The sequence below is a fragment of the Salmo salar genome, chromosome ssa05 (assembly GCF_905237065.1).
Source record: "Salmo salar chromosome ssa05, Ssal_v3.1, whole genome shotgun sequence".
NCBI lineage: Eukaryota > Metazoa > Chordata > Actinopteri > Salmoniformes > Salmonidae > Salmo > Salmo salar.
In genome coordinates this window covers 13914644-13938847 of record NC_059446.1, presented here as the reverse complement: position 1 = coordinate 13938847, position 24204 = coordinate 13914644, and the positions used below count along the sequence as shown (strand labels likewise).

At 44.2% G+C, this 24204-nt stretch overlaps 1 protein-coding gene across 1 annotated transcript; it reads right to left on the bottom strand.

Moving 5' to 3' along the window:
* Positions 1 to 8570: 8570 nt before the first annotated feature.
* LOC106604295 (stanniocalcin-2) lies at positions 8571 to 21555 on the bottom strand. The gene is made up of 4 exons (XM_014198791.2): positions 21178 to 21555; positions 13098 to 13240; positions 9850 to 10061; positions 8571 to 9570 (listed from the first exon to the last, which is right to left on the bottom strand). The coding sequence occupies exons 1-4, from the start codon at positions 21314 to 21316 to the stop codon at positions 9204 to 9206; spliced, it is 861 nt and encodes a 286-aa protein (XP_014054266.1). The 5' UTR covers positions 21317 to 21555; the 3' UTR covers positions 8571 to 9203.
* Positions 21556 to 24204: the final 2649 nt, after the last annotated feature.

The window sequence follows — 24204 nt, the reverse complement described above, 5'->3', positions numbered from 1 at the left end:
TATTATTTGCTCGTTATTAATCTGAGAATGTTGCCAATATGCCCTTTTGGCTAACTAAAATACAAATGTATCATATTTGAATTGTTAATAATTTTATATTAAATCATCCATACGAAGTTGACCTATTTATGTTGTTTACAAACACATGGATTTGTTATGTAAATTACAAACACAACCAGTTATTGTTTGGTAGCCTAGGCCTAGAGCAACGTGAAGTTATGTGTAGGCTAGACCCGAAATAAAGTGGGAAAACATCATCATTACCAACTAACTCATTACCCTATCATAAATATACATTCTGTAATTATACAATTAATAAATAATACATTTGATTCAAATATGAACACGAAAAGATCATAGTCCTCAATCATAATGGTTTAATCTTGTCTGAACAGTCAGAACAAAGTCCCTCAAGTCTATTTTTCACTCCCAACACTTGTTTGAGGTTGAAGAGTTCACCTATTCCCCTTCATATAACTCTATTCCCCCATGTATCAATTAATCCTCAGACACAATACTGTACTTCTCTCTCTTTCTGACTTATTTTCTCTCTCTCTCTCTTTCTCTCTCTCTCAGTCTCTGTCTCTCTCCCTCTCCCTCTCCCTCTCCCTCCCCCAATCCAAGGCCGGACTGCATGTGGTGACTGGTCTGTCACCCAGGTGTCCCTCCATCTCTCTCACACCCTGATTGTTCCATATAATATTAGAAGCAGCTGGATGCAGATAAGATTTCCTGAATGGATCATCTTTTGTTTTTCTGACATAGCTGTGGCCAAGACAGAGGCTGTTCATTGCTGTGTCACTGGCAACCCTCTGAATAGTTAGATCTGATTAGGACACAGACACTTGGGCCCGTCCTCTCTTCATTTACTTGAATAAGCTTAAAAAATATATACATACAAATAAATATGTATATACAGTACCAATCAAAAGTTTGGACACACCTACTCATTCCAGGGTTTTTCTTTATTTTTACTATTTTCTACATTGTAGAATAATAGTTAAGACATCAAATCTATGAAATAACACATATGGAATCATGTAGTGACCAAAAAAGTGTTAAAGAAATCAAAATATATTTTATATTTGAGACTACCTCAGCTTACTGAGGTAGTCACCTGGAATGCATTTCAATTAACAGGTGTGCTTTGTTAAAAGTTAATTTGTGGAATTTCTTTCCTTCTTAATGCATTTCAGCCAATCAGTTGTGATGTGACAAGGTAGGGGTGGTATACAGAAGATAGCCCTATTTGTTAAAAGACCAAGTCCATATTATGGCAAGAACAGCTCAAATAAGCAAAGAGAAAGAAACAACAGTGCATCATTACTTTAGACATGAAAAACTTCAAGAACTTTGAAAGTTTCTTTAAGAAGGCCAGCATTCCGGAGTCGGAATGAGGACTTGGGATGTGTCAGTTTCTCAAACTAGACACTCTAATGTACTTGTCCTCTTGCTCAGTTGTGCACCTGGGCCTCACACTCCTCTTTCTATTCTGGTTAGAGCCAGTTTGCGCTGTTCTGTGAAGGAAGTAGTTCAGTTTCTTGGAAATTTCTCGCATTGAATAGCCTTCATTTCTCAGAACAAGAATAGACTGACGAGTTTCAGAAGAAAGTTCTTTGTTTCTGGCCATTTTGATCCTGTAATCGACACCCACAAATGCTGATGCTCCAGATACTCAACTAGTCTAAAGAAGGACAGTTTTATTGCTTCTTTAATCAGAACAACAGTTTTCAGCTGTGCTAACATAATTTCAAAAAGGTTTTCTAATGATCAATTAGCCTTTTAAAATGATAAACTTGGATTCGCTAACACAACGTGCCATTGGAACACAGGAGGGATGGTTGCTGATAATGGGCCTCTGTACACCTATGTAGATATTCCATTAACATTCAGCCGTTTCCAGCTACAATAGTCATTTACAACATTAACAATGTCTACACTGTATATCTGATCAATTTGATGTTATTTTAATGGACCAAAAAATGTGTTTTTCTTTCAAAAACAATTGCATTTTTAAGTGACCCCAAACTTTTGAAGGATAGTGTATGTCCCTTTATTTAGTGTATCTGTGGATTTTGTCACACAGAATTTTGTTTGGTTTTTGGTGGCTGTCACGTGATATTTTTGTCAGTAGTCCTAGTCCACCACCATGTGGTCATTACTGTAGTTGAAACAGTGTGTATTGTAATGTGTGAGCAGCCATGTGAAGTATCTTCTGTCTGTGCACCATTTGTCTTCATTTCTCTGTCCCTTCCTCTCCTCTTCTCTCCATAGACCTCTCACCCCTCTCAGCTCATGTTCTGAGGCTTGGCCGAGGATCAGTGAGTGTGTTACTGAGTTCAAGGTAGTGTGATGGTCCCTATGGGGGGCTGGGATGATATGTGTTCTGGACTGTATTACCTGCTGTTATTGTTTTGTCTACAGCTTTTCCCAGCTGATGTTGGGCCTCTTAGGTCTCAGATCTCTTCTCAATTAAAATGTACAAGATAATCAATCATTGTCAAGATGGTGTAGTACAGGGCTATTCAAATCTTACCCTACAACACGTGCCAAACTCATTCCACGGAGGGACAAGTGTCTGCGTGTTTTCACTCCAACCTTGTTCTTGAACGTTGATTTAAGGTCACTAATTAGTAAGGAACTCCCCACACCTGGTTGTCTAGGTCTTAATTAAAAGGAAAAACCAAAAACCCGCAGACACTCTGCCGTCCGTGGAATGAGTTTGACACCCCCCCGTCCTACGAGCTTCGGAGCGTAATGATTTTCTGTTCTACCTGATAATGAATTGCACCCACCTGATGTCCCAGGTCTAAATCAGTCCCTGATTAGAGGGGAATCACCCACCTGATGTCCCAGGTCTAAATCAGTCCCTGATTAGAGGGGAATCACCCACCTGATGTCCCAGGTCTAAATCAGTCCCTGATTAGAGGGGAATTAGGGAAAAAAGCAGTGGAACTGACTTTGAGTTCCAGATTAGAATTTGAGGTTGATAGTACAGTGTAGGCTGAGAGATGGTATATTGCCCATGACAAAGATATTTTCACAGGCTTACATTTTTCAGTGTTTGTGTGAAAAATAATATGATGTGAAATGTAAGTTTGTTTTCTTGTGTACATGGAATACATTTTGAAATATAAGACAGCTAGTTAATGTCTGTTTCTGTAGTCCTGGTACTGTAAGAAGATCTGCCATGACAGCCTGTTCTTGTTATATTGTGATCATTGTAACTGAACTTCACAATAACATGTTAAAGGTGTAAGGGGGTATTTAAAAGTGTAATGCAATCATAGATGGTTGCTTTTCCGTGTGATATTCCTCTGACCACAGCAATTTGTCCAATTGATTCTTAAAAGTATGATTGTGCAGTATGCGGTTTGCCCTGAAGGAGGCGGTATCACACAATATTACACTTTAGTGATCAGGGGCACGTCTTAAAATGTTCAGATAGAAATATGTTATGTAGAACAAACTTGCCTCTGCACCCTGAGAACAAGGAATCATGTCTGCTCTATTCAAGGCTTTACTTACTATCTGCAATGTTTGACAACTGAACGTTGCCCTGGTATTGAAGAAGACATTAATTGTAGCTGAGAAAGTCCACCCTCAGTCTCTTGTGCATTAAAATAATTCCTTATCTTATCTTTGTGGTGTGCATGTTTTTCAATGTGTCAGTATTATATAGTGGTTATAATTCCTCTGAGTTGTCATGCAGTTCATGATCAGAGCTACCTACTGAACACACAACACCTTCATGACTGAACTCAGTGTACAAAATATCCACACAAAAATACACTTTAATGATATCAAGATACATTTCTGTTGATTTTGATTTCATGAGTCCTTAGTTCATAGTACTGTTTGTATACACATGATCAGACAGGTGAATTAAAACCATACCAGACCACATTCTGTATGGTCATTCTGGCAGGGCAGCTAATCCATGAGCACAACTGGGGGTGTAGAGGAAGTGACATGCTGTATGGAACACTGAGAAACAGGAAGCACTTCAGACTATTTCTCCCAGAACACAAAATGCAGAAGATAGTGACAGAGTATGGAACAGATTGTCAGTTACATTATTAATGGAGTGACACACCTGGTGCCCAATGAGAAGACAATGAACTGCAATAGGATGTCACATCATCTGAATAGACATGTCGAAGCTTAGAGGGGCAGGAGAGCCTCCATGACTGGCCAACATACACCTCTGAACTGTAAGAAGAGGTGGGAGGAGGAGAGGGAAAGAGTCGCTCCTCAGGAACCGTTGAGTGGAGTTCTCGTCCTCCTTTCCTCTCTCTCCCCGTGCGGCCGGCCAGCTCTTGGCTGTAGCCCAGAGGAATTCTCTAGTGGCCTTGGTAAATCTACCATTTAGAATAACAGCGGACTGCAGCCAGAGCCAGTGTGGGGGTCCTCACTGGGCTGCGTCCCAATGGCACCCTATTCCCTATATAGTGCACAATGTAGGGAATAGGGTGCCATTGTAGCATATGACTGTGGCCAGGAAGAGAGAGCGGGGTCTGACCTGGAGGTTAAACAGGAATACACTGTTAAATGACTGCTCCTGGTTACTTGATTGCATGCAACGTTTTGACTGCATTAAGCTCAATATTTGTGTTAGCTCCCTGGGCTAATGCCTAGGAGATTAGCTCAGTGGGCTTTCATAGTCTTGTGGTGTCACGTTAGTGTACAGACAGGCTTCAGCTGTACAGCACTCAGTGGTATCATCAGAAACACACCTGTCAATCAATCAACTCATCAATCATACTAGTCAATCAATCATACTAGTCAATCATACTACTGATGCTTACTGAGATGCAGTTTCTGGGGTGCTACTGTATGTCTGTAACGTGTCTGTATGAATGTCTGTAGCGTGTCTGTATGCATGTCTGTATGAATGTCTGTAGTGTGTCTGTATGAATGTCTGTAGTGTTTCTGTATGCATATCTGTAGCGTGTCTGTATGCATATCTGTAGCGTGTCTGTATGAATGTCTGTAGTGTGTCTGTATGCATATCTGTAGCGTGTCTGTATGAATGTCTGTAGGACTGTCTGTAGGACTGTCTGTAGCGTGTCTGAAGGACTGTCTGTAGCGTGTCTGAAGGACTGTCTGTATGAATGTCTGTAGGACTGTCTGTAGCGTGTCTGAAGGACTGTCTGTAGCGTGTCTGTATGAATGTCTGAAGGACTGTCTGTAGCGAATCATACTAGTCAATCATACCAGTCAATCATACTACTGATGCTTACTGAGATGCAGTTACTGGGGTGCTACTGTATGTCTGTAGCGTGTCTGTAGCGTGTGTCTGTCTTTCGGACCGTCTGTAGCGTGTGTCTGTCTTTCGGACCGTCTGTAGCGTGTGTCTGTCTTTCGGACCGTCTGTAGCGTGTGTCTGTCTTTCGGACCGTCTGTAGCGTGTGTCTGTCTTTCGGACTGTCTGTAGCGTGTGTCTGTCTTTCGGACCATCTGTAGCGTGTGTCTGTCTGCAGCGTGTCTGTAGGACCGTCTGTAGCGTGTCTGTCTTTCGGACTGTCTGCAGCGTGTGTCTGTAGGACTGTCTGTAGCTAGGACTGTCTGTAGCGTGTGTCTGCAGGACTGTCTGTAGCACGTCTGTGGGACCGTCTGTAGCGTGTCTTTCAGACTGTCTGTAGTGTGTCTGTCTGTCGGACGGTAGCATGTCTGTCGGACTGTCTGTAGCGTGTCTGTAGGACTGTCTGTAGCGTGTCTGTAGGACTGTCTGTAGCGTGTCTGTCGGACTGTCTGTAGCGTGTCTTTCGGACTGTCTGTAGCGTGTCTTTCGGACTGTCTGTCAGACTGTCTGTAGCGTGTCTGTAGGACTGTCTGTAGCTTGTCCGTAGGACTGTCTGTAGGACTGTCTGTAGCTTGTCCGTAGGACTGTCTGTAGCACTGTTTGTAGCGTGTCTGTAGGACTGTATGTAGCGTGTCCGTAGGACTGTCTGTAGGACTGTCTGTAGCGTGTCTGTAGGACTGTCTGTAGGACGTCTGTAGAACTGTCTGTAGCGTGTCTTTTGGACTGTCTGTAGCGTGTCCGTAGGACTGTCTGTAGCGTGTCCGTAGGACTGTCTGTAGCGTGTCTTTCGGACTGTCTGTAGCGTGTCTTTCGGACTGTCTGTCGGACTGTCTGTAGCGTGTCTGTATGACTGTCTGTAGCTTGTCCGTAGGACTGTCTGTAGGACTGTCTGTAGCGTGTCTGTAGGACTGTCTGTAGCGTGTCTGTAGGACTGTCTGTAGCGTGTCCGTAGGACTGCCTGTAGGACTGTCTGTAGCGTGTCTGTAGCGTGTCTGTATGACTGTCTGTAGCGTGTCTGTAGGACTGTCTGTAGCGTGTCCGTAGGACTGTCTGTAGGACTGTCTGTAGCGTGTCTTTCGGACTGTCTGTTGCGTGTCTGTAGCGTGTCCGTAGGACTGTCATTCGGACTGTCTGTAGCGTGTCTTTCGGACTGTCTGTAGCGTGTCCGTAAGGACTGTCTGTAGCGTGTCTTTCGGACTGTCCGTAGGACTGTCTGTAGCTTGTCTGTAGGACTGTCTGTAGCGTGTCCGTAGAACTGTCTGTAGCGTGTCTGTAGGACTGTCTGTAGCGTGTCCGTAGGACTGTCTGTAGCGTGTCCGTAGCGTGTCTTTCGGACTGTCTGTAGCGTGTCTTTCGGACTGTCTGTCGGACTGTCTGTAGCGTGTCTGTAGGACTGTCTGTAGCTTGTCCGTAGGACTGTCTGTAGGACTGTCTGTAGCGTGTCTTTCGGACTGTCTTTCGGGCTGTCCGTAGCGTGTCCGTAGGACTGTCTGTAGCGTGTCTTTCGGACTGTCTGTAGCGTGTCTTTCGGACTGTCTGTCGGAATGTCTGTAGCGTGTCCGTAGGACTGTCTGTAGCTTGTCCGTAGGACTGTCTGTAGCGTGTCTTTCGGACTGTCTCTAGTGTGTCCGTAGGACTGTCTGTAGCGTGTCCGTAGCGTGTCTTTCGGACTGTCTGTAGCGTGTCTTTCGGACTGTCTTTCGGACTGTCTGTAGCGTGTCTGTAGGACTGTCTGTAGCGTCTCTGTAGGACTGCCTGTAGGACTGTCTGTAGCGTGTCTGTAGGACTGTCTGTAGCGTGTCCGTAGGACTGTCTGTAGCGTGTCCGTAGGACTGTCTGTAGCGTGTCCGTAGGACTGCCTGTAGGACTGTCTGTAGCGTGTCTGTAGGACTGTCTGTAGCGTGTCTGTAGGACTGTCTGTAGCGTGTCTGTAGGACTGTCTGTAGCGTGTCCGTAGGACTGTCTGTAGCGTGTCCGTAGGACTGTCTGTAGCGTCTTTCGGACTGTCTGTAGCGTGTCTTTCGGACTGTCTGTAGCGTGTCCGTAGAACTGTCTGTAGCGTGTCCGTAGGACTGTCTGTAGCTTGTCCGTAGGACTGTCTGTAGCGTGTCCGTAGGACTGTCTGTAGCGTGTCCGTAGGACTGTCTGTAGCGTGTCCGTAGGACTGTCTGTAGTGTGTCCGTAGGACTGTCTGTAGGATTGTCTGTAGCGTGTCTGTAGCGTCTTTCGGACTGTCTGTAGCGTGTCTTTCGGACTGTCTGTAGCGTCTGTCGGACTGTCTGTAGCGTGTCTTTCGGACTGTCTGTAGCGTGTCTTTCGGACTGTCTGTAGCGTGTCCGTAGGACTGTCTGTAGCGTGTCCGTAGGACTGTCTGTAGCGTGTCTGTAGGACTGTCTGTAGCGTGTCCGTAGGACTGTCTGTAGCGTGTCTGTAGGACTGTCTGTAGCGTGTCTGTAGGACTGTCTGTAGCGTGTCTGTAGCGTCTTTCGGACTGTCTGTAGCGTGTCCGTAGGACTGTCTGTAGCGTGTCCGTAGGACTGTCTGTAGCGTGTCTGTAGGACTGTCTGTAGCGTCTTTCGGACTGTCTGTAGCGTGTCTGTAGGACTGTCTGTAGGACTGTCTGTAGCGTCTTTCGGACTGTCTGTAGCGTGTCTTTCGGACTGTCTGTAGCGTGTCCGTAGGACTGTCTGTAGCGTGTCCGTAGGACTGTCTGTAGCGTGTCCGTAGGACTGTCTGTAGCGTGTCCGTAGGACTGTCTGTAGGACTGTCTGTAGCGTGTCCGTAGGACTGTCTGTAGCGTGTCCGTAGGACTGTCTGTAGCGTGTCCGTAGGACTGTCTGTAGCGTGTCCTTCGGACTGTCTGTAGCGTGTCTTTCGGACTGTCTGTAGCGTGTCCGATACCACAACAGTAACATTTGTACCTTTTGAGTCCAATAATTCATCTTTAAACCAAATCAATTGAAAATCTCCTTTGAATCTTCCTAGTGCTACTTACTGTATGTACAACATTGTCACCCCAGTCGAGTGAACTCTAGTAAGCATCACAGAGAGTAGTCACTACAGAAGGGACCAGCATGTTGAGGGAATAGGGTGCTATTTGAGACACACTGAATGTGCTGCTACAGACAGACGCTGTGCCCTCCCTAATAGTAGGAATCCTAACGATGGAAGCTGGCCATCAGAGAATGTACCAGTTTGTTTACTTTGCCATGGTAACCCACCCTCCTGCACTACAAGTCATATGTGCCAGAACTGGACTTCAAAACCAGTAAAGTTTGTGTTTAATCAAGTATCTAGAATTATAATACTAACAACACATTCCCACTTTGAAACAACAAAGCTGAATGTCACATATCTATGGGTGGTTATGGGTGGTGATGGATCGTGAGGTATATGACAGAACACACCATGTACTATAATCGTATAGTACATCAGTACTGCATATGGTGACTATATTTATACATGTTCGTACTGTATAAATATAGATAAGTATATTTCTATGTACATTTGGATATTTAAACATTGCATAAAGAATAAAATAAATAATACAAATATAATGAAATGTTACAGTGAGTACGATTTGAGAAACGCTATATTAGAGGCCAAAAATGTCCTAAATCAGGATAATAATACTTATTATATTTCAATAATAAACAGAAACAACGTCGGTGGACTACAATCTGGAGTAACTGAACGAGCTACACCATGTTACCTGCAGATTTACCATTTGGGACTGCTGGAATGACTGGAGAGAGAGTCTGTGTGTAGATGTGCGTGTATGTGTGTTTTTGCATGTACAGTATCTGTCTGTGTGTCTTAGTACGTGTGTATGTGGGGGGGGCTGCGATGGTGACACGGTCGGGGGGAGAATCAGGATAGTTAGGGTCCAATGTCTCTTTCACCTCCGGATGTCTGTGGCCTCAGGGTCTTCCTGCTCCGCCACCACCCCAGCCTCGGGGCTCTGTCGGCGGGGACCCTGGCTGCGGCTGCGGGGGTGGACATTGAAGCCTCCTTTACTGGACTTGTCCTTGTCCCCCTGTCGGGGGGGTCGTGGTTGGTCTGGTTCAGAGTGGGGAGACCCGTGGCGGCGGTGGTCGGGGGAGGAGGGGGCCTGGCCGGGAGGGGGGGTGAGGGAAGAGCAGACACTCAGGCTGTCACATAGAGCCCCCCAGTTCTGCTCACACTGCAGCCGGACGCTCCTGGTTAAGGCCTCCTTCACCTCCTCCCCACAGCTCAGTAGGATGTTGACCAGCTCCACATACGGCCTGCGGGGGGGAAAGAAAGATCATGGGATTATTATGCTAATATAGGGCTGGACATCCACAGCTTGGTATGGGTGGTTGACCTTCTAGGTAAGTTAAAAGGGGAAGAGACAGAGAGAAAAGTAGAGAAAGGCAGAGAGAATGAGGCAGAGAGAATGAGGCAGAGGGAGGAAGAGAGACAAATGGTCAGAGATAAAGAGAGATATAGTTCTCCTCACCCTTCAGGAAAGAGAAGGGATGAGACGGACTGAGAAAGACACTGATGAATGCCACCATCCTCACCCTTTAGGGAAGAGGTCCTGGAAGTGGATCATCTCCACCATGACAGCAACGTTCTCCTTGGCTGCAGAACACAGGTTGTGTCCGAGGTAGCACTCTCTCTGCAGCTGGAACACCATCTCTTTAATGGCCAAGCACTTCCTGCTGATGCAGCTGAACTTGTGTCTCAGGCCGTGGGCCATGCACCTCAGAGCATCCTTGATGAACGATTTACCCTAAACCCACACAGTAGATATAGAACACTCAACCCTAAACCCACAGACATATTAGAACACTCAACCCTAAACCCACACAGTAGATATTAGAACACTCAACCCTAAACCCACACAGTAGATATAGAACACTCAACCCTAAACCCACAGACATATTAGAACACTCAACCCTAAAACCCACACAGTAGATATAGAACACTCAACCTAAAACCCACACAGACATATTAGAACACTCAACCTAAAACCCACAGACATATTAGAACACTCAACCCTAAAACCCACACAGACATATTAGAACACTCAACCTAAAACCCACACAGACATATTAGAACACTCAACCTAAAACCCACAGACATATTAGAACACTCAACCCTAAATCCACACAGACATATAGAACACTCAACCCTTACCCTAAACCCACACAGACAAACTCAGTAAAAAAATAAAAGTCAATTTTCAGGACCCTGTCTTTCAAAGATAATTCGTAAAAATTCAGATAACTTCACATATCTTCATTGTAAAGTGTTTAAACACTGTTTCCCATGCTTGTTCAATGAAACATGTGCAATGATCTGCAGCTTACAGATCATTGCACTGGTACATAGCCCATCTGTAATTAGCCCACCCAACTACCTCACCCCCATATTGTTCTTTTTTTCTTCTCCTTTGCACCCCAGTATCTACTTACACATTCATCTTCTGCACATCTATCACTCGTGTTTAATTGTTAAATTGTAATTATTTCACCACTATGGCCTATTTATTGCCTTACCGTCCTAATCTTACTTCATTTGCACACACTGTATATAGACTTTTCTATTGTGTTACTGATTGTACGTTTGTTTATTCCATGTGTAACTCTGTGTTGTTGTTTGTGTCGCACTGCTTTGCTTTATCTTGGCCAGGTCGCAGTTGTAAATAAGAACTTGTTCTCAACTGGCCTACCTGGTTAAATAAAAAATAAATAAAAATGAAATAAAAACCATAAACAATGAATGAACATGAACCTGTGGAACGGTCATTAAGACACTATAACCTTACAGATGGTAGGCAATTAAGGTCACAGTTATGAAAACTTAGGACACTAAAGAGGCCTTTCTACTGACTCTGAAAAACACCAAAAGAAAGATGCCCAGGGTCCCTGCTCATCTGCGTGAACGTGCCTTAGGCATGCTGCAAGGAGGCATGAGGACTGCAGATGTGGCCAGGGCAATAAATTGCAATGTCCGTACTGTGAGACACCTAAGACAGCGCTACAGGGAGACAGGACGGACAGCTGCGGATCATCCTCGCAGTGGCAGACCTCGTGTAACAACATCTGCACAGGATCGGTACATCTGAACATCACACCTGCGGGACAGGTACAGGATGGCAACAACAATTGCCCGAGTTACACCAGGAACGCACAATCCCTCCATCAGTGCTCAGACTGTCTGCAATAGGCTGAGAGAGGCTGGACTGAGGGCTTGTAGGCCTGTTGTAAGGCAGGTCCTCACCGGACATCACCGGCAACAACATCACCTATGGTCACAAACCCACCGTCGCTGGACCAGATAGGACTGGCAAAAAGTGCTCTTCACTGACGAGTCGCGGTTTTGTCCCACCAGGGGTGGTGGTCGGATTCGCGTTTATCGTCGAAGGAATGAGCGTTTCACCGAGACCTGTACTCTGGAGCGGGATCGATTTGGAGGTGGAGGGTCTGTCATGGTCTGGGGCGGTGTGTCACAGCATCATCGGACTGAGCTTGTTGTCATTGCAGGCAATCTCAACGCTGTGCGTTACAGGGAAGACATCCTCCTCCCTCATGTGGTACCCTTCCTGCAGGCTCATCCTGACATGACCCTCCAGCATGACAACGCTACCAGCCATACTGCTCGTTCTGTGTGTGATTTCCTGCAAGACAGGAATTTCAGTGTTCTGCCATGGCCAGCGAAGAGCCCGGATCTCAATCCCATTGAGCACGTCTGGGACCTGTTGGACCGGAGGGTGAGGGCTAGGGCCATTCCCCCCAGAAATGTCCGGGAACTTGCAGGTGCATTGGTGGAAGAGTGGGGTAACATCTCACAGCAAGAACTGGCAAATCTGGTGCAGTCCATGAGGAGGAGATGCACTGCATTACTTAATGCAGCTGGTGGCCACACCAGATACTGACTGTTACTTTTGATTTTGACCCCCCTTTGTTCAGGGACACATTATTCCATTTATGTTAGTCACATGTCTGTGGAACTTGTTCAGTTTGTTTCAGTTGTTGAATCTTATGTTCATACAAATATTTACATGTTAAGTTTGCTGAAAATAAACCCAGTTGACAGTGAGAGGAAGTTACTTTTTTTGTTGAGGTTTAGAACACTCAACCCTAAACCCACAGACATATAGAACACACACAGACATATATAAACACTCAACCCTAAACACACAGGCATATAGAACACACACAGACATATATAAACACTCAACCCTAAACACACAGGCATATAGAACACTCAACCCTAAACACACACACGCATATAGAACACACAGGCATATAGAACACTCAACCCTAAACACACACACAGGCATATAGAACACTCAACCATTAATGATTGTATTTATTTGACCAGGTAAATTGACTGAGGACACATTCTCATTTACAGCAACGACCTGGGGAATAATTGCAAGGGAGAGGAGAGGTGTTGAATGGACCAATTAGAAGCTGGGGATTATTGGATTGGTTCATTGTGGTGAACCAATAAAAACCTGCTAACCCATGAACATACGTGTTGTAGTTCTAGGGTGGTTAGAACTAATTCCTATTTGACCCAGTCTGATGGCCCGGTGAGAGGCCGGGACAAAGCCTGTTCTACCCGTCTGACAGGGGATCTGGCTGGGAATTGTGCCAGCTGGCTACCCCTGGATCTGGAGCCCTCTGCCCTGATACACAGAGACCTGACCTCCGTTGGAGAGGAAAGGGGACTGGGGTACACACACGTTGGATACGGATGCAAACAACTCAATAAATCCACGCGTGCACTAACTTGTACGCACATACAAGTGCCTTACCTGGGAATCAAACTTTCCGGCGTTGTGTAGGAAGGTTAGACAGATCTCCTGCAGGCCTCTGATCTCACAGGAGTTGTTCTCAAAACACTCAAACACACCACAGCCCACGTCTCCGGCACTCACCAGACAGTGCTGGATCTCAGCTGGAGGGAGAGAGATGGAGAGAGAGAGAGTAGTCACTGACAGTTACAGTCTACTATCAAGCATCAACCTCTATTCCCATTACATGTAGTGATACAGGCCATGGTCTTAAGCATAGTCTCACAGCCGTTTCCCCTTGTCATCTTTTTAACCTAAGGTTCTGCTAGAGTAAGAGTTCTAGCATCCTTTTCTCAAATAGAGACCACCTTGGGACCGTATTGTGTGTCCCCTTGTTTCTTTGTCCACGTGTAACAAGCAAAAACATTTTACAAAAAAAAGTTTCAGGTTTTCATCGTTTCCCGCCAGGTTACTCTCTGGCCAATCAGTAAGATGAATCATTCAGCTGGGGATGAAATAAAATGACGAGTGGTTTGATCTGAACAGCCAGGCTGGGATTTGAGTTCCACTGGCAGATAGCTCCTATGTGGACCCTGGTCCAAAGTAGTGCACTATATAGGATATAGGGTTCCATTTGGGATTCACATTCTTTCTACTGTCAGTATAGTAGATGAATACTAAACCAGCCTCCAGGCTTTGGTGCCAGAGACAAGAAAACATAATGTCTCTGTGGAGAGAGGAGAAGACAAGAAAACATCATGTCTCTGTGGAGAGAGGAGAAGACAAGAAAACAACATGTCTCTGTGGAGAGAGGAGAAGACAAGAAAACATCATGTCTCTCTGGAGAGGAGAAGACAAGAAAACAACGTGTCTCTGTGGAGAGAGGAGAAGACAAGAAAACAACATGTCTCTGTGGAGAGAGGAGAAGACAAGAAAACATAATGTCTCTGTGGAGAGAGGAGAAGACAAGAAAACAACATGTCTCTGTGGAGAGGAGAAGACAAGAAAACAACATGTCTCTGTGGAGAGAGGAGAAGACAAGAAAACAACATGTCTCTGTGGAGAGAGGAGAAGACAAGAAAACAACATGTCTCTGTGGAGAGAGGAGAAGACAAGAAAACAACATGTCTCTGTGGAGAGAGGAGAAGACAAGAAAACAACATGTCTCTGTGGAGAGAGGAGAAGACAAGAAAACAACATGTCTCTGTGGAGAGAGGAGAAGACAAGAAAACAACATGTCTCTGTGGAGAGAGGAGAAGACAAGAAAACATCATGTCTCTGTGGAGAGAGGAGAAGACAAGAAAACAACATGTCTCTGTGGAGAGAGGAGAAGACAAGAAAACAACATGTCTCTGTGGAGAGAGGAGAAGACAAGAAAACAACATGTCTCTGTGGAGAGAGGAGAAGACAAGAAAACAACATGTCTCTGTGGAGAGAGGAGAAGACAAGAAAACAACATGTCTCTGTGGAGAGAGGAGAAGACAAGAAAACAACATGTCTCTGTGGAGAGAGGAGAAGACAAGAAAACATCATGTCTCTGTGGAGAGAGAAGACAAGAAAACATCATGTCTCTGTGGAGAGAGGAGAAGACAAGAAAACATCATGTCTCTGTGGAGAGAGGAGAAGACAAGAAAACAACATGTCTCTGTGGAGAGAGGAGAAGACAAGAAAACAACATGTCTCTGTGGAGAGAGGAGAAGACAAGAAAACAACGTCTCTTCACAGAGAGAAGAATGCAGATGAATGCAGGGTGACAGAGATTATTACTGTGTCATTCTGCGTCAAAATACATCTGCATTGCCTGCCGTGAGGATAGGAGGGGGTGCTGCACTGCAGATACAGCGTTGGGTACTAGACACCATACAAACGCAGAACGCATGTATCTCTATTGTGCCTTTACGAAGTCAACAGGTGTCAGTTTTCCTGGTATTAAACTATCATGTAGATGAGACTGACTGTGTATTAGTTTATCTAGAATGAGTCTTTCCTGTCTGTGTTACCAGTATACATATTTGACCCCCATCTGCTTTTCACAGGAACTTTCTAAGTGACTGCTTGGCTGGGCTGCGGTGGAGAGATGGACTGGTGACTGGTCCTGTCCCAAATGGAACCCTATTCCCTATATAGTGTACTATAGGGAATAGAGTGGGACACATAACATCTTTCATAATGCAGTCTAATGTGACATGACTGGTAAAACCAGTGGTTGATGTTTACATTGAAACCGGAATATCCAAATATACAGAAGAGAAGATGTGTAACAGTCCAGTCCAGGGCTGTAGTAGGTTGGCAGGTGACGCCACCCTTGGGCCTCTTGCTCTCCATGTAACTCAGTTGGTAGAGCATGGCGCCTTCGCAACACCAAGGTTGTGGGTTCGGTTGCCACGGGGGACCACATTGAAAAAAAAAACGTTAAAAAAACAAACAATGAAAATGTATATATACACACACTCACTAATATAAGTCACTCTGGATAAGAGTGTCTGCTAAATGACTGAAATGTCAATGTTATACAACGTCTGATGAGTGGCAGCCAAGGAGGACAGAAATAAAACAAATGATAGTGGACTAAAAAGAAATGACCAGGAGAGAGGGAAAAGTCTGCCTGTTAACCCCAAATGATAGGATATTTAGAGAGGCCTTCCCAAAGGAGAAAAGCAGCCATTTTCAGTTTATGTAAACGGTTATGTAACATATAGTATATATGGACACACTGTTAGGCTACACACACTGTAGGCCTATTATAAGTGTTTATTTTGGACTATACAGGTTCAAAACATTTATTTGAATAACTTCAGTAATCAGTCTTGAAGAACCACAGAGAGACTGAGTCCCATCAGTTGGGAGCTGAAAGGTCATTCATCTCCCTCTCCTCTAGTCACTGAGGCATTCTGTCCACGTGGGATAGAGTCACTAACTGCACCGGGTATGACACTTCATATGGGCCGTTGAGAACGGGTCAACATGAGAGAAAAAACGTAGGATATACAGCATATCCTAATGGGAGATATGCATTCATTAATAGACCTATAGCATTTCAACAGCGGATCACTGTAAGTGTGATATTTGATAGCCTAGGCAGATTAATCTCACGAGCCCTCCGGTCAGAGTAAATAACGAATTAACGCAGTAGATTTATTTGAGAAATGATGCTCGTCAACAAGCACTGCTCTGTTGGGGGGGAGAGGTTTGTGTGTCTGAGATGGAGGGGGAGAGGGGGTTGGTGTAAGGGATGTGGGCATTGGGTTGAACTTTGGTGCGCTGCAGGAAAAGTGAGCTGCTGTCGGCAGCGAGTGCTTGTGTTGGCGTTTACACGGGAATGTGCGTGGATCGTACGAGCTGGCCGCAACGTGCATTGAATTACACAGTGGTGTGAGACTGACTGACTGAGGGACTCTACTGTGCAGAGCTGCGTCAGAGCTGTCCCTGCAACTACAAGGATTGAAACCCTTACATTCTCATGATTTCTATATTGATTAATGGAGAAGTATTTCAGAATATTGGTTATTGTAAATAGACTGTAGCCCTTTCCTAAGATTCCTGTTAAGAATGCTGAAACAGCCCTGCATGAGGCGATTGCATCATTCCCTATCAACATGCGTTGTAGGAGCCTAACAACCAGCAGTACAAGCCTGGAGTACAAGCCTGGAGTACACTGTAGGGGCACAGACACCAATAATGTTTGCTGGACGAGAGTACTTAACATCTCTGAACGTAAATTGCGAACCGATTTTACATGTAGAATCGTGTTAAAAATGTCGGCAGTCAGGTGTCTACAGCGGGTGGTCCCTAAAACACAGCGCGCGGAATGTTCGGCAGATTAACACTACATCCACATTCAGTGCGATGTGTGCGAGCCTTAAAGAGCCCTGAATTTCACAGCATCTTACAGGTAACTCAGTGGCGAGTAAAATTCTGTATTTCATATTACAACAGCGTAAAATTGACTGTATTATACTTAAGTAATAAAGCCCGAGAGGGTGTGCTATATGGCCAATATACCACGGCTAAATTGTTCTTACACAAGACACAAAGCGGAGTGCCTGGATACAGACCTTAGCTGGGGTACATCGGCCATATACCACAAACCCCCGAGGGGCCTTATTGCCATTATAAACTGGTTACCAAAGTAATTAGAGCAGTAAAAAAAAAGGAATGTTTTTTTTTATCATACCCATGGTATATGGTCTGATATACCACGGCTGTCAGCCAATCAGGATTCAGGGCTCGAACCACCTGGTTTGGAATGTAAAATAGTAAATGCTACCATAATCTGAATGAATTAAGGGGAGGGGTTTATATTTCACAGAATGTTACTGTAATTACAAGGGATTGGTGCAAGCAGGTTGGCTGCTTGATAATGTGTTTACACATTAATTAATATTTGGTGTTTTATATCACTTGCACTTCTTGAGGCCATAAGAAAGGCTTTCAAACTGGCAGAAAGTACAGGGAAAAACAGACCAAAAGGACATGGCAAAATGCTCAACCATTTAATCCAAGACTTGCTGCCACACTAATCTGGCCCTATACATTTTAAATTGATGGGGCACTATAACCACATAGGAGTTAAATTGGTACAGCGTTCTCACTCCCAGGTGCAACAAATATAGCATCTTATAAGGCAGCCTTAAAATATATTAATGAGCCAGAAACTACAACACCATGAACCCACTAGTGGTCAAAAGGTTTCTGGTGCTCCAAAGATACAGTAAGGCACTGTATTCTGTTGGGTGGAATTACAGTACCATATTAAATATAACATTTCCCCACCAAAAAAATACAAATATACTATTTTCCCATAATTCGCCATAATTTATAGTATGTTACAGTTAAACATTAGAGTTTTTTTTTTTTTTACTGTTGATAATACCTAAAATTACAGTTGTCCATTACAGTCAGTGGTGATTTTAGCATGTAAATATTGGTGGCGCAAAAAAAAGATTGAAAAAAAACAAAACAAAAAAACACAAAAAAAAAAGGTTTTAGATACATTCCAGCAAAGCCACTACACAACACACCAAAAAAATATACATGATTTCCCCATAACGGTGACAAATGGTGCCCACAAACTGTTAAGGTCTACATAATAGCTGTCCCACCAGCAGAGCTTTCTTTTCAGCACCATGGAGTGAATCCTTACCACTGCTACACCTGGCTATCAGTGGAGCCTTGTCTGGCAGCGAAACAGTTCATTCAGCCTCATTTACTGCCTTTTGAAAAAACATAGCTGATGTGGCTGACTTGCTTAAACAAAATGTGGTTTCTACTGACAATTGAGATGTACAAAATATGGCATAAGGGAATGATGAGCGGATAAGAGGCAATTCTTCATTTCGATTAAGACATTAATGAGTGAGCTAAGATGGACGTAGTCAATATAACTATTTGTTCAGCACTTTTGAAATGTACAGTGACAGAATTCAGAACATGGGACGTTTTTACAGTATTCTCCCTCTACACCAAGTCAGAACCGTAAGATAAATAAAGGGGGCATATTGGCAAAGAATGAAAGTTCTTACAATATTTGATGACATTTCTCTAAAACAGGCTATGGGCTACATGTGCACTACCAAGTAAGAACAGACGAAATTAAGAGGGGAAAGGAACCAAATTATTAAGGTGAGACACATGGGTTACTAACAGCTTACTACACAACATACACTTAGTATTACTTTCTTAGCTACAGTATACATATCTCCCTGGCATATTACAATATTTATGCAGCAGCATACAAGACATTTTGAAGACTCACTGTTGTGCTGTGCTCACTTGAACAGGAAGGTGGCACAGCGGTCCTTCTTGTGGGCAAATTTTGTCATGAGACTTTATCATCAAAGTCTGGGATTCTCTGGATTTATGGTTCTTTCAAGACAACTGGGAACTCAGGGAAAAAATAAATAAAAAAATAGGTTGAATCATGACGTCAGTGATCTTTAGAAAGAGGCCCAAGTTCCCGACTTGGAATTCCGAGTTGGATGACCGTTCCCAGTTGTCTTGAACTCACTGAAGTCTGAGATTTCCCAGTTTCCAGTTGTTTTGAACACGGCAGAAGTCATGCTGGATTGACAGCATGGCCAATGTATTCAACCTTTTTTGGCCAATGGTTTTCCGTGTCACACCAGCCTTCGCTTTGGCTCCCCCTCCTGTCCAGCTCAGGCATTCGGCTTTGCTGGCCTTCTAGCTGCTGCCGAACTTGCTGCTGGCAAACGCTCTTCACTCATCAACATTACACACACACGGTTCCAATCCCCACTCAATCACTATATATATACACTCCCTCTGTCATTTGTCTTTGTAAATGTTGCTTGTTTTCCTGAGACGAATCTCTCCTACTATTTCCTGAATACTTTATTATTTTTCACTTTGGGTTTCATCCCGCTTTTATATATGGTGCTTTAATAAATTCATTAGTTCTAAATCTGCGACTGCCTCCTCCTCTCTACACTTGTGACATTGCGTGTGAATGTTTATCCTTTTAAGCTTGGAAAAGAGACCCTTAAACCCAGACTTGGACCACACACCCACTCCACTGAAAAGCAGGCTAGTGATTGTTTTGCAACGCTTGCAGTTAGCCACTGATTCCTAACAAAACCACTCAGTGTTGAATTTGCGATTTCCAACTTGTTGTGTAATGTTTATGTCCAATGGCCGATGAGCACCGATACGTTTTATCTATAATTTATCTTCATGTGACAAGGCTTGAAAACGATTTGCCAGTAGACTCATGACTGCTTGTCTAGCTTGCTAGCTACGATTTTTAAAGTATGATGTTGACATGATCAGTCCAATCAAAGCAACGGTAGATATAACTTGATCCAGGCTGTATCACATCCGACCGTGATTGGGAGTCCCATAGGGCGGCACACAATTGGCCCAGTGTCGTCCAGGTTTGACCAGGGTAGGCTGTCATTGTAAATAAGAATTTGTTCTTAACTGACTTGCTAAATAAAAAAATTCATTTAAATTACATGTCATTTTATCTGTGGCCAATGACCTTGAGCCTTCTTGGATGGGCACTTCTACTGTAAATCTATGGCAGCACCCATTGGGCTTACTCTTTAACTCTCCCTGTAGATTGAGGAGACGTAGTGTCCCCATGAGTGACAGAACAGTGAGCCAATCACAGCGAAACTAGAGAACATTACCAACCCCTACACTCCGTATTTTCCGCTGGCTGCCCCACCACCACAGAGAGCACTGAGCTAGGCTGAAACACCTGCATTTTGGAGCTGCCTTACTCAAGAAAGCAAACATGAGACCATGTTTGTAAGCAGCTTTATTAACTTTTTTATTTATTTTTTACATCGCTTACAAATTGATATATGAAATGTATTAATGCAAAAATAACATGCAAAACAGGCAACAACAATTTTATATATATATATATTTTATAGCTAAACAGGTGGGGCCTGAATGACGGTCGCCACTGATTACAGTGTAGCCTCTATTTCAACCACATGACAATCAGTCATATGTGGTAGCCTGCTCATAGGCTAAGTCATTTTGACAAATTTGTTTCATTTAAATGCAAAACGCATACTCGTTGTCAATGGATCGTCTGGATGTTGGCTAACTTTGAACCAATCACGTTGTATCGAGCATACCCAGAAACACAAACGCAATCACATACACACACCTAGAGGCGCTGCCATATACACTGTCTATCATGATTTACCTTGTGTCTATTAACAGTTTACTTACATACTGCATTTATGTCTCCCTGTATTTGCAATATATGCACTTTGTGGATAATCTGAAATGGTAATCTCATCCATGATAAAACCAGTATTTCGGGTCAAGAAACAGATGAACGGAGAGAGAGAGAGAGAGAGAGAGGGGGAGAACGTGTTCCTCGCTCTAATATCCACAGCGCGGAGAGCACGTGCACACACAAGCATGCGGTACCCCTCGCGCGTATTTATTCCACTGACCTGTATTCTGCTAACACATCATTTCAACATCGACCCACTTCCCATACCAAGTCAGTCTGATGAGATTCTATATATATAAATAAAAAAATTATATATATATATATATATATATATATATATATATTTCGTGGGTGTGTGTGAGCACGTCTGTATGGGCTCTTTCTTACCTGTGTTCTGCAGAGACATACGTCCTTTCTGGTTCGCCGGTTTTTCTGACGGGTTGTCATGAACATTGATATTATCCAATCCCACTACTTGCTCCAAAACTGACAAAACCAGCAGCGCTATTGCAAATTTGACCAACATTTCTGCCTCTCTATCTGCGAAGACCCGTAGGTACCTGTGTTATAGTCTGCCTTCTCTCCGCTCTGAAACAACGATGCAGTGTTGTATCGGAAACGCGCCGTTCCAACCAGCCAGTCTGCTCTCTGTCTGTCTGTGGTAACTCGTTGCACTCTGCTGTAGACTGTATTCAGACAGGCAGCGCAGAGAGAGAGAGAGAGTGAAGGCTGGGACCGCAGGGATGCTGCCTATATTTCCCAGAGCCAGGGCGGGTCGTCAATTTAGATGGTGTCAAGCAGGTGTTGTCAGCCAAGCTCAGCGACCAATCAGAGACGCAGACTTCCACGTCCAAGGTTGAGAGGGGCGTGTCCAGTGAAAGTCCCGTATTGCCATAAAAGCTCTTGTAAAAAAACAGTCTATGAGTAGGTGGTTATTTGCTAGTGTTTGGCAAAGAAACCTGTGTCTCTTGTTGTTGCTTGCATCGGAGGAAAGAAATTTGCAGCAGATGTAAACAGACCTGTCAGAATCATGTTGGCATGCCAACAGCTATTAGCCTACAATGTAATAACATTTAATGATATTTACTGGATACATCTGTTGTGGTTAGATTTAGGTAATACTTTGAATAACATATTGGTGGATACAAGGGAAAACATTCTTGGCAAACATATTTTCCTACAACATATGAGGAAACAATGTATTGATTGGTATATATTCCCAGCACTAGCCTTACTGTATTTACACTCTAATATATCTGCTGTGTTATTACATGTTTATATTTAAAATGTTGTTGTTTATTGCAGTTGCACTATCCACCATGTCTATATGTATGCACGTTTCCTAATGAATCAGTAATGTATTAACTCGTGCATGTGCCCACTGTCAGTGCTTCCTCTCCAAGAGAAACCGTGGCAAGAGACTGTAGCAGTTTCCAAGACAAACTGAACAGATTGTCAAAGTACATGCATACAGTACAGAACATATTCTTCTTTCCATACTTTCGCTGAATTCACTCCTTTCATAGACAGTCAGTCAATGGACTCCTGGTCCATGCAGGTGTTGGTGTTGTCCTGGAGCCACGCATGTTCTAAACATGAGCAGGCATGAACTGGAGAGGCATGGTGGGATTCTCATCCAACACACACGCTGGGAGACGCATAGCTGCAGCTGGCAAGGTGCACCATCATGCCAGGGCTAAGACAATATGGGAAGAGAAGAGAGGAGGTAAGGAGGAGGAGAAGAGAAGAGTGGGTGGCAGGACAGTAACAGGCTGGTAGCGTTTGGCAGGGATTGCATCATTCGGAAGCCACCCCATACAGGCAGACCAAACACTCAGAGAGAAACACAGTGTGTGGTGATGGTAATGTGGACATGTTTAACTATTAACACTATTAACATTCCATTGTCCCTTCCAAGCTGGGTACCTGGGTCTGAACACCTCCCTCTGCAACTGGATCCTGGACTTCCTGACGGGCCGACCCCAGGTGGTGAGGGTAGGCAACATCACCTCCACCACGCTGACCCTTAACACAGGGGCCCCACAGGGGTGTGTGCTTAGTCCCCTACTGTACTCCCTGTTCACCCACGACTGTGTGGCCTTGCACGACTCCAACACCATTATCAAGTTCGCTGACGACATGACCTGATCACCAGTGACGGTGAGGGAGGAGGTTAGTGACCTGGCAGTGTGGTGCCGGAGCAACAACCACTGCCTCAATGTCAACAAGACCAAGGAGCTTATCGTGGACTACAGGAAACGGGGGGGGGGAGCATGCCCCATCCACATCGACGGGGTGGCAGTGGAGCAGGTAGACAGCTTCAAGTTCCTCGATGTCCAAACCACTAAAGACTTAAAATGGTCCAAACACACACGCACTGTTGTGAAGAAGGTGCGACAGTGCCTCTTCCCCCTCAGGAGGTTGAAAAGGTTTGGCATGGGTCCTCAAATCCTGAAAAGGTTTTACAGCTGTACCATTGAGAGCATATTCACTGGCTGCATCACTGCTTGGTATGACAATAGCACCGCCTTCGGTCGCACGGCGCTACAGAGGGTTGTGCAGACAGCCCAGTACACCACTGGGGCCGAGCTCCCTTCCATTCAGAATCTCTATCAGGTGGTGTGAAAAGAAGGCCCTGAAAATTGTAATTTTTTTACCTTTACCGTCAATTAAATACAAAACTCAGATTTTTTCCATATTCGCATATGTTGTAACTTTGACATAATCTAAAATGTTTGTGTTCTGCCTGCCAACGGTTGAGACGCAACATGCTCTTAAATACAGTAGGAGTGTCCTGTTTTCTCTGATAAATGTACTAAAATGGGAATACAATTGAAATGTGAACTTTCAAATGGTACCACAAATATGGTTGGAGGGCCACACATCAGAGAATGTTAACATCTGTTGTTCTAAATTCTACTGTCAATCCTCCATAGGAAACCTACTTATATCATTGAAATATATACTGCTCAAAAAAATAAAGGGAACACTTAAACAACACATCCTAGATCTGAATGAAAGAAATAATCGTATTAAATACTTTTTTCTTTACATAGTTGAATGTGCTGACAACAAAATCACACAAAAATAATCAATGGAAATCCAATTTATCAACCCATGGAGGTCTGGATTTGGAGTCACACTCAAAATTAAAGTGGAAAACCACACTACAGGCTGATCCAACTTTGATGTAATGTCCTTAAAACAAGTCAAAATGAGGCTCAGTAGTGTGTGTGGCCTCCACGTGCCTGTATGACCTCCCTACAATGCCTGGGCATGCTCCTGATGAGGTGGCGGATGGTCTCCTGAGGGATCTCCTCCCAGACCTGGACTAAAGCATCCGCCAACTCCTGGACAGTCTGAGGTGCAACGTGGCGTTGGTGGATGGAGAGAGACATGATGTCCCAGATGTGC

Bases quoted from the DNA above. Each gene is read 5' to 3' on its own strand.
- LOC106604295 (XM_014198791.2), bottom strand. From the start codon at position 21,316: ATGTTGGTCAAATTTGCAATAGCGCTGCTGGTTTTGTCAGTTTTGGAG. The intron at 13,241-21,177 runs GTAAGAAAGAGC...CTCTCCCTCCAG, and splicing joins TATGTCTCTGCAGAACACAG to CTGAGATCCAGCACTGTCTG. The intron at 10,062-13,097 runs GTAAGGCACTTG...GTGTGGGTTTAG, and splicing joins CCGGAAAGTTTGATTCCCAG to GGTAAATCGTTCATCAAGGA.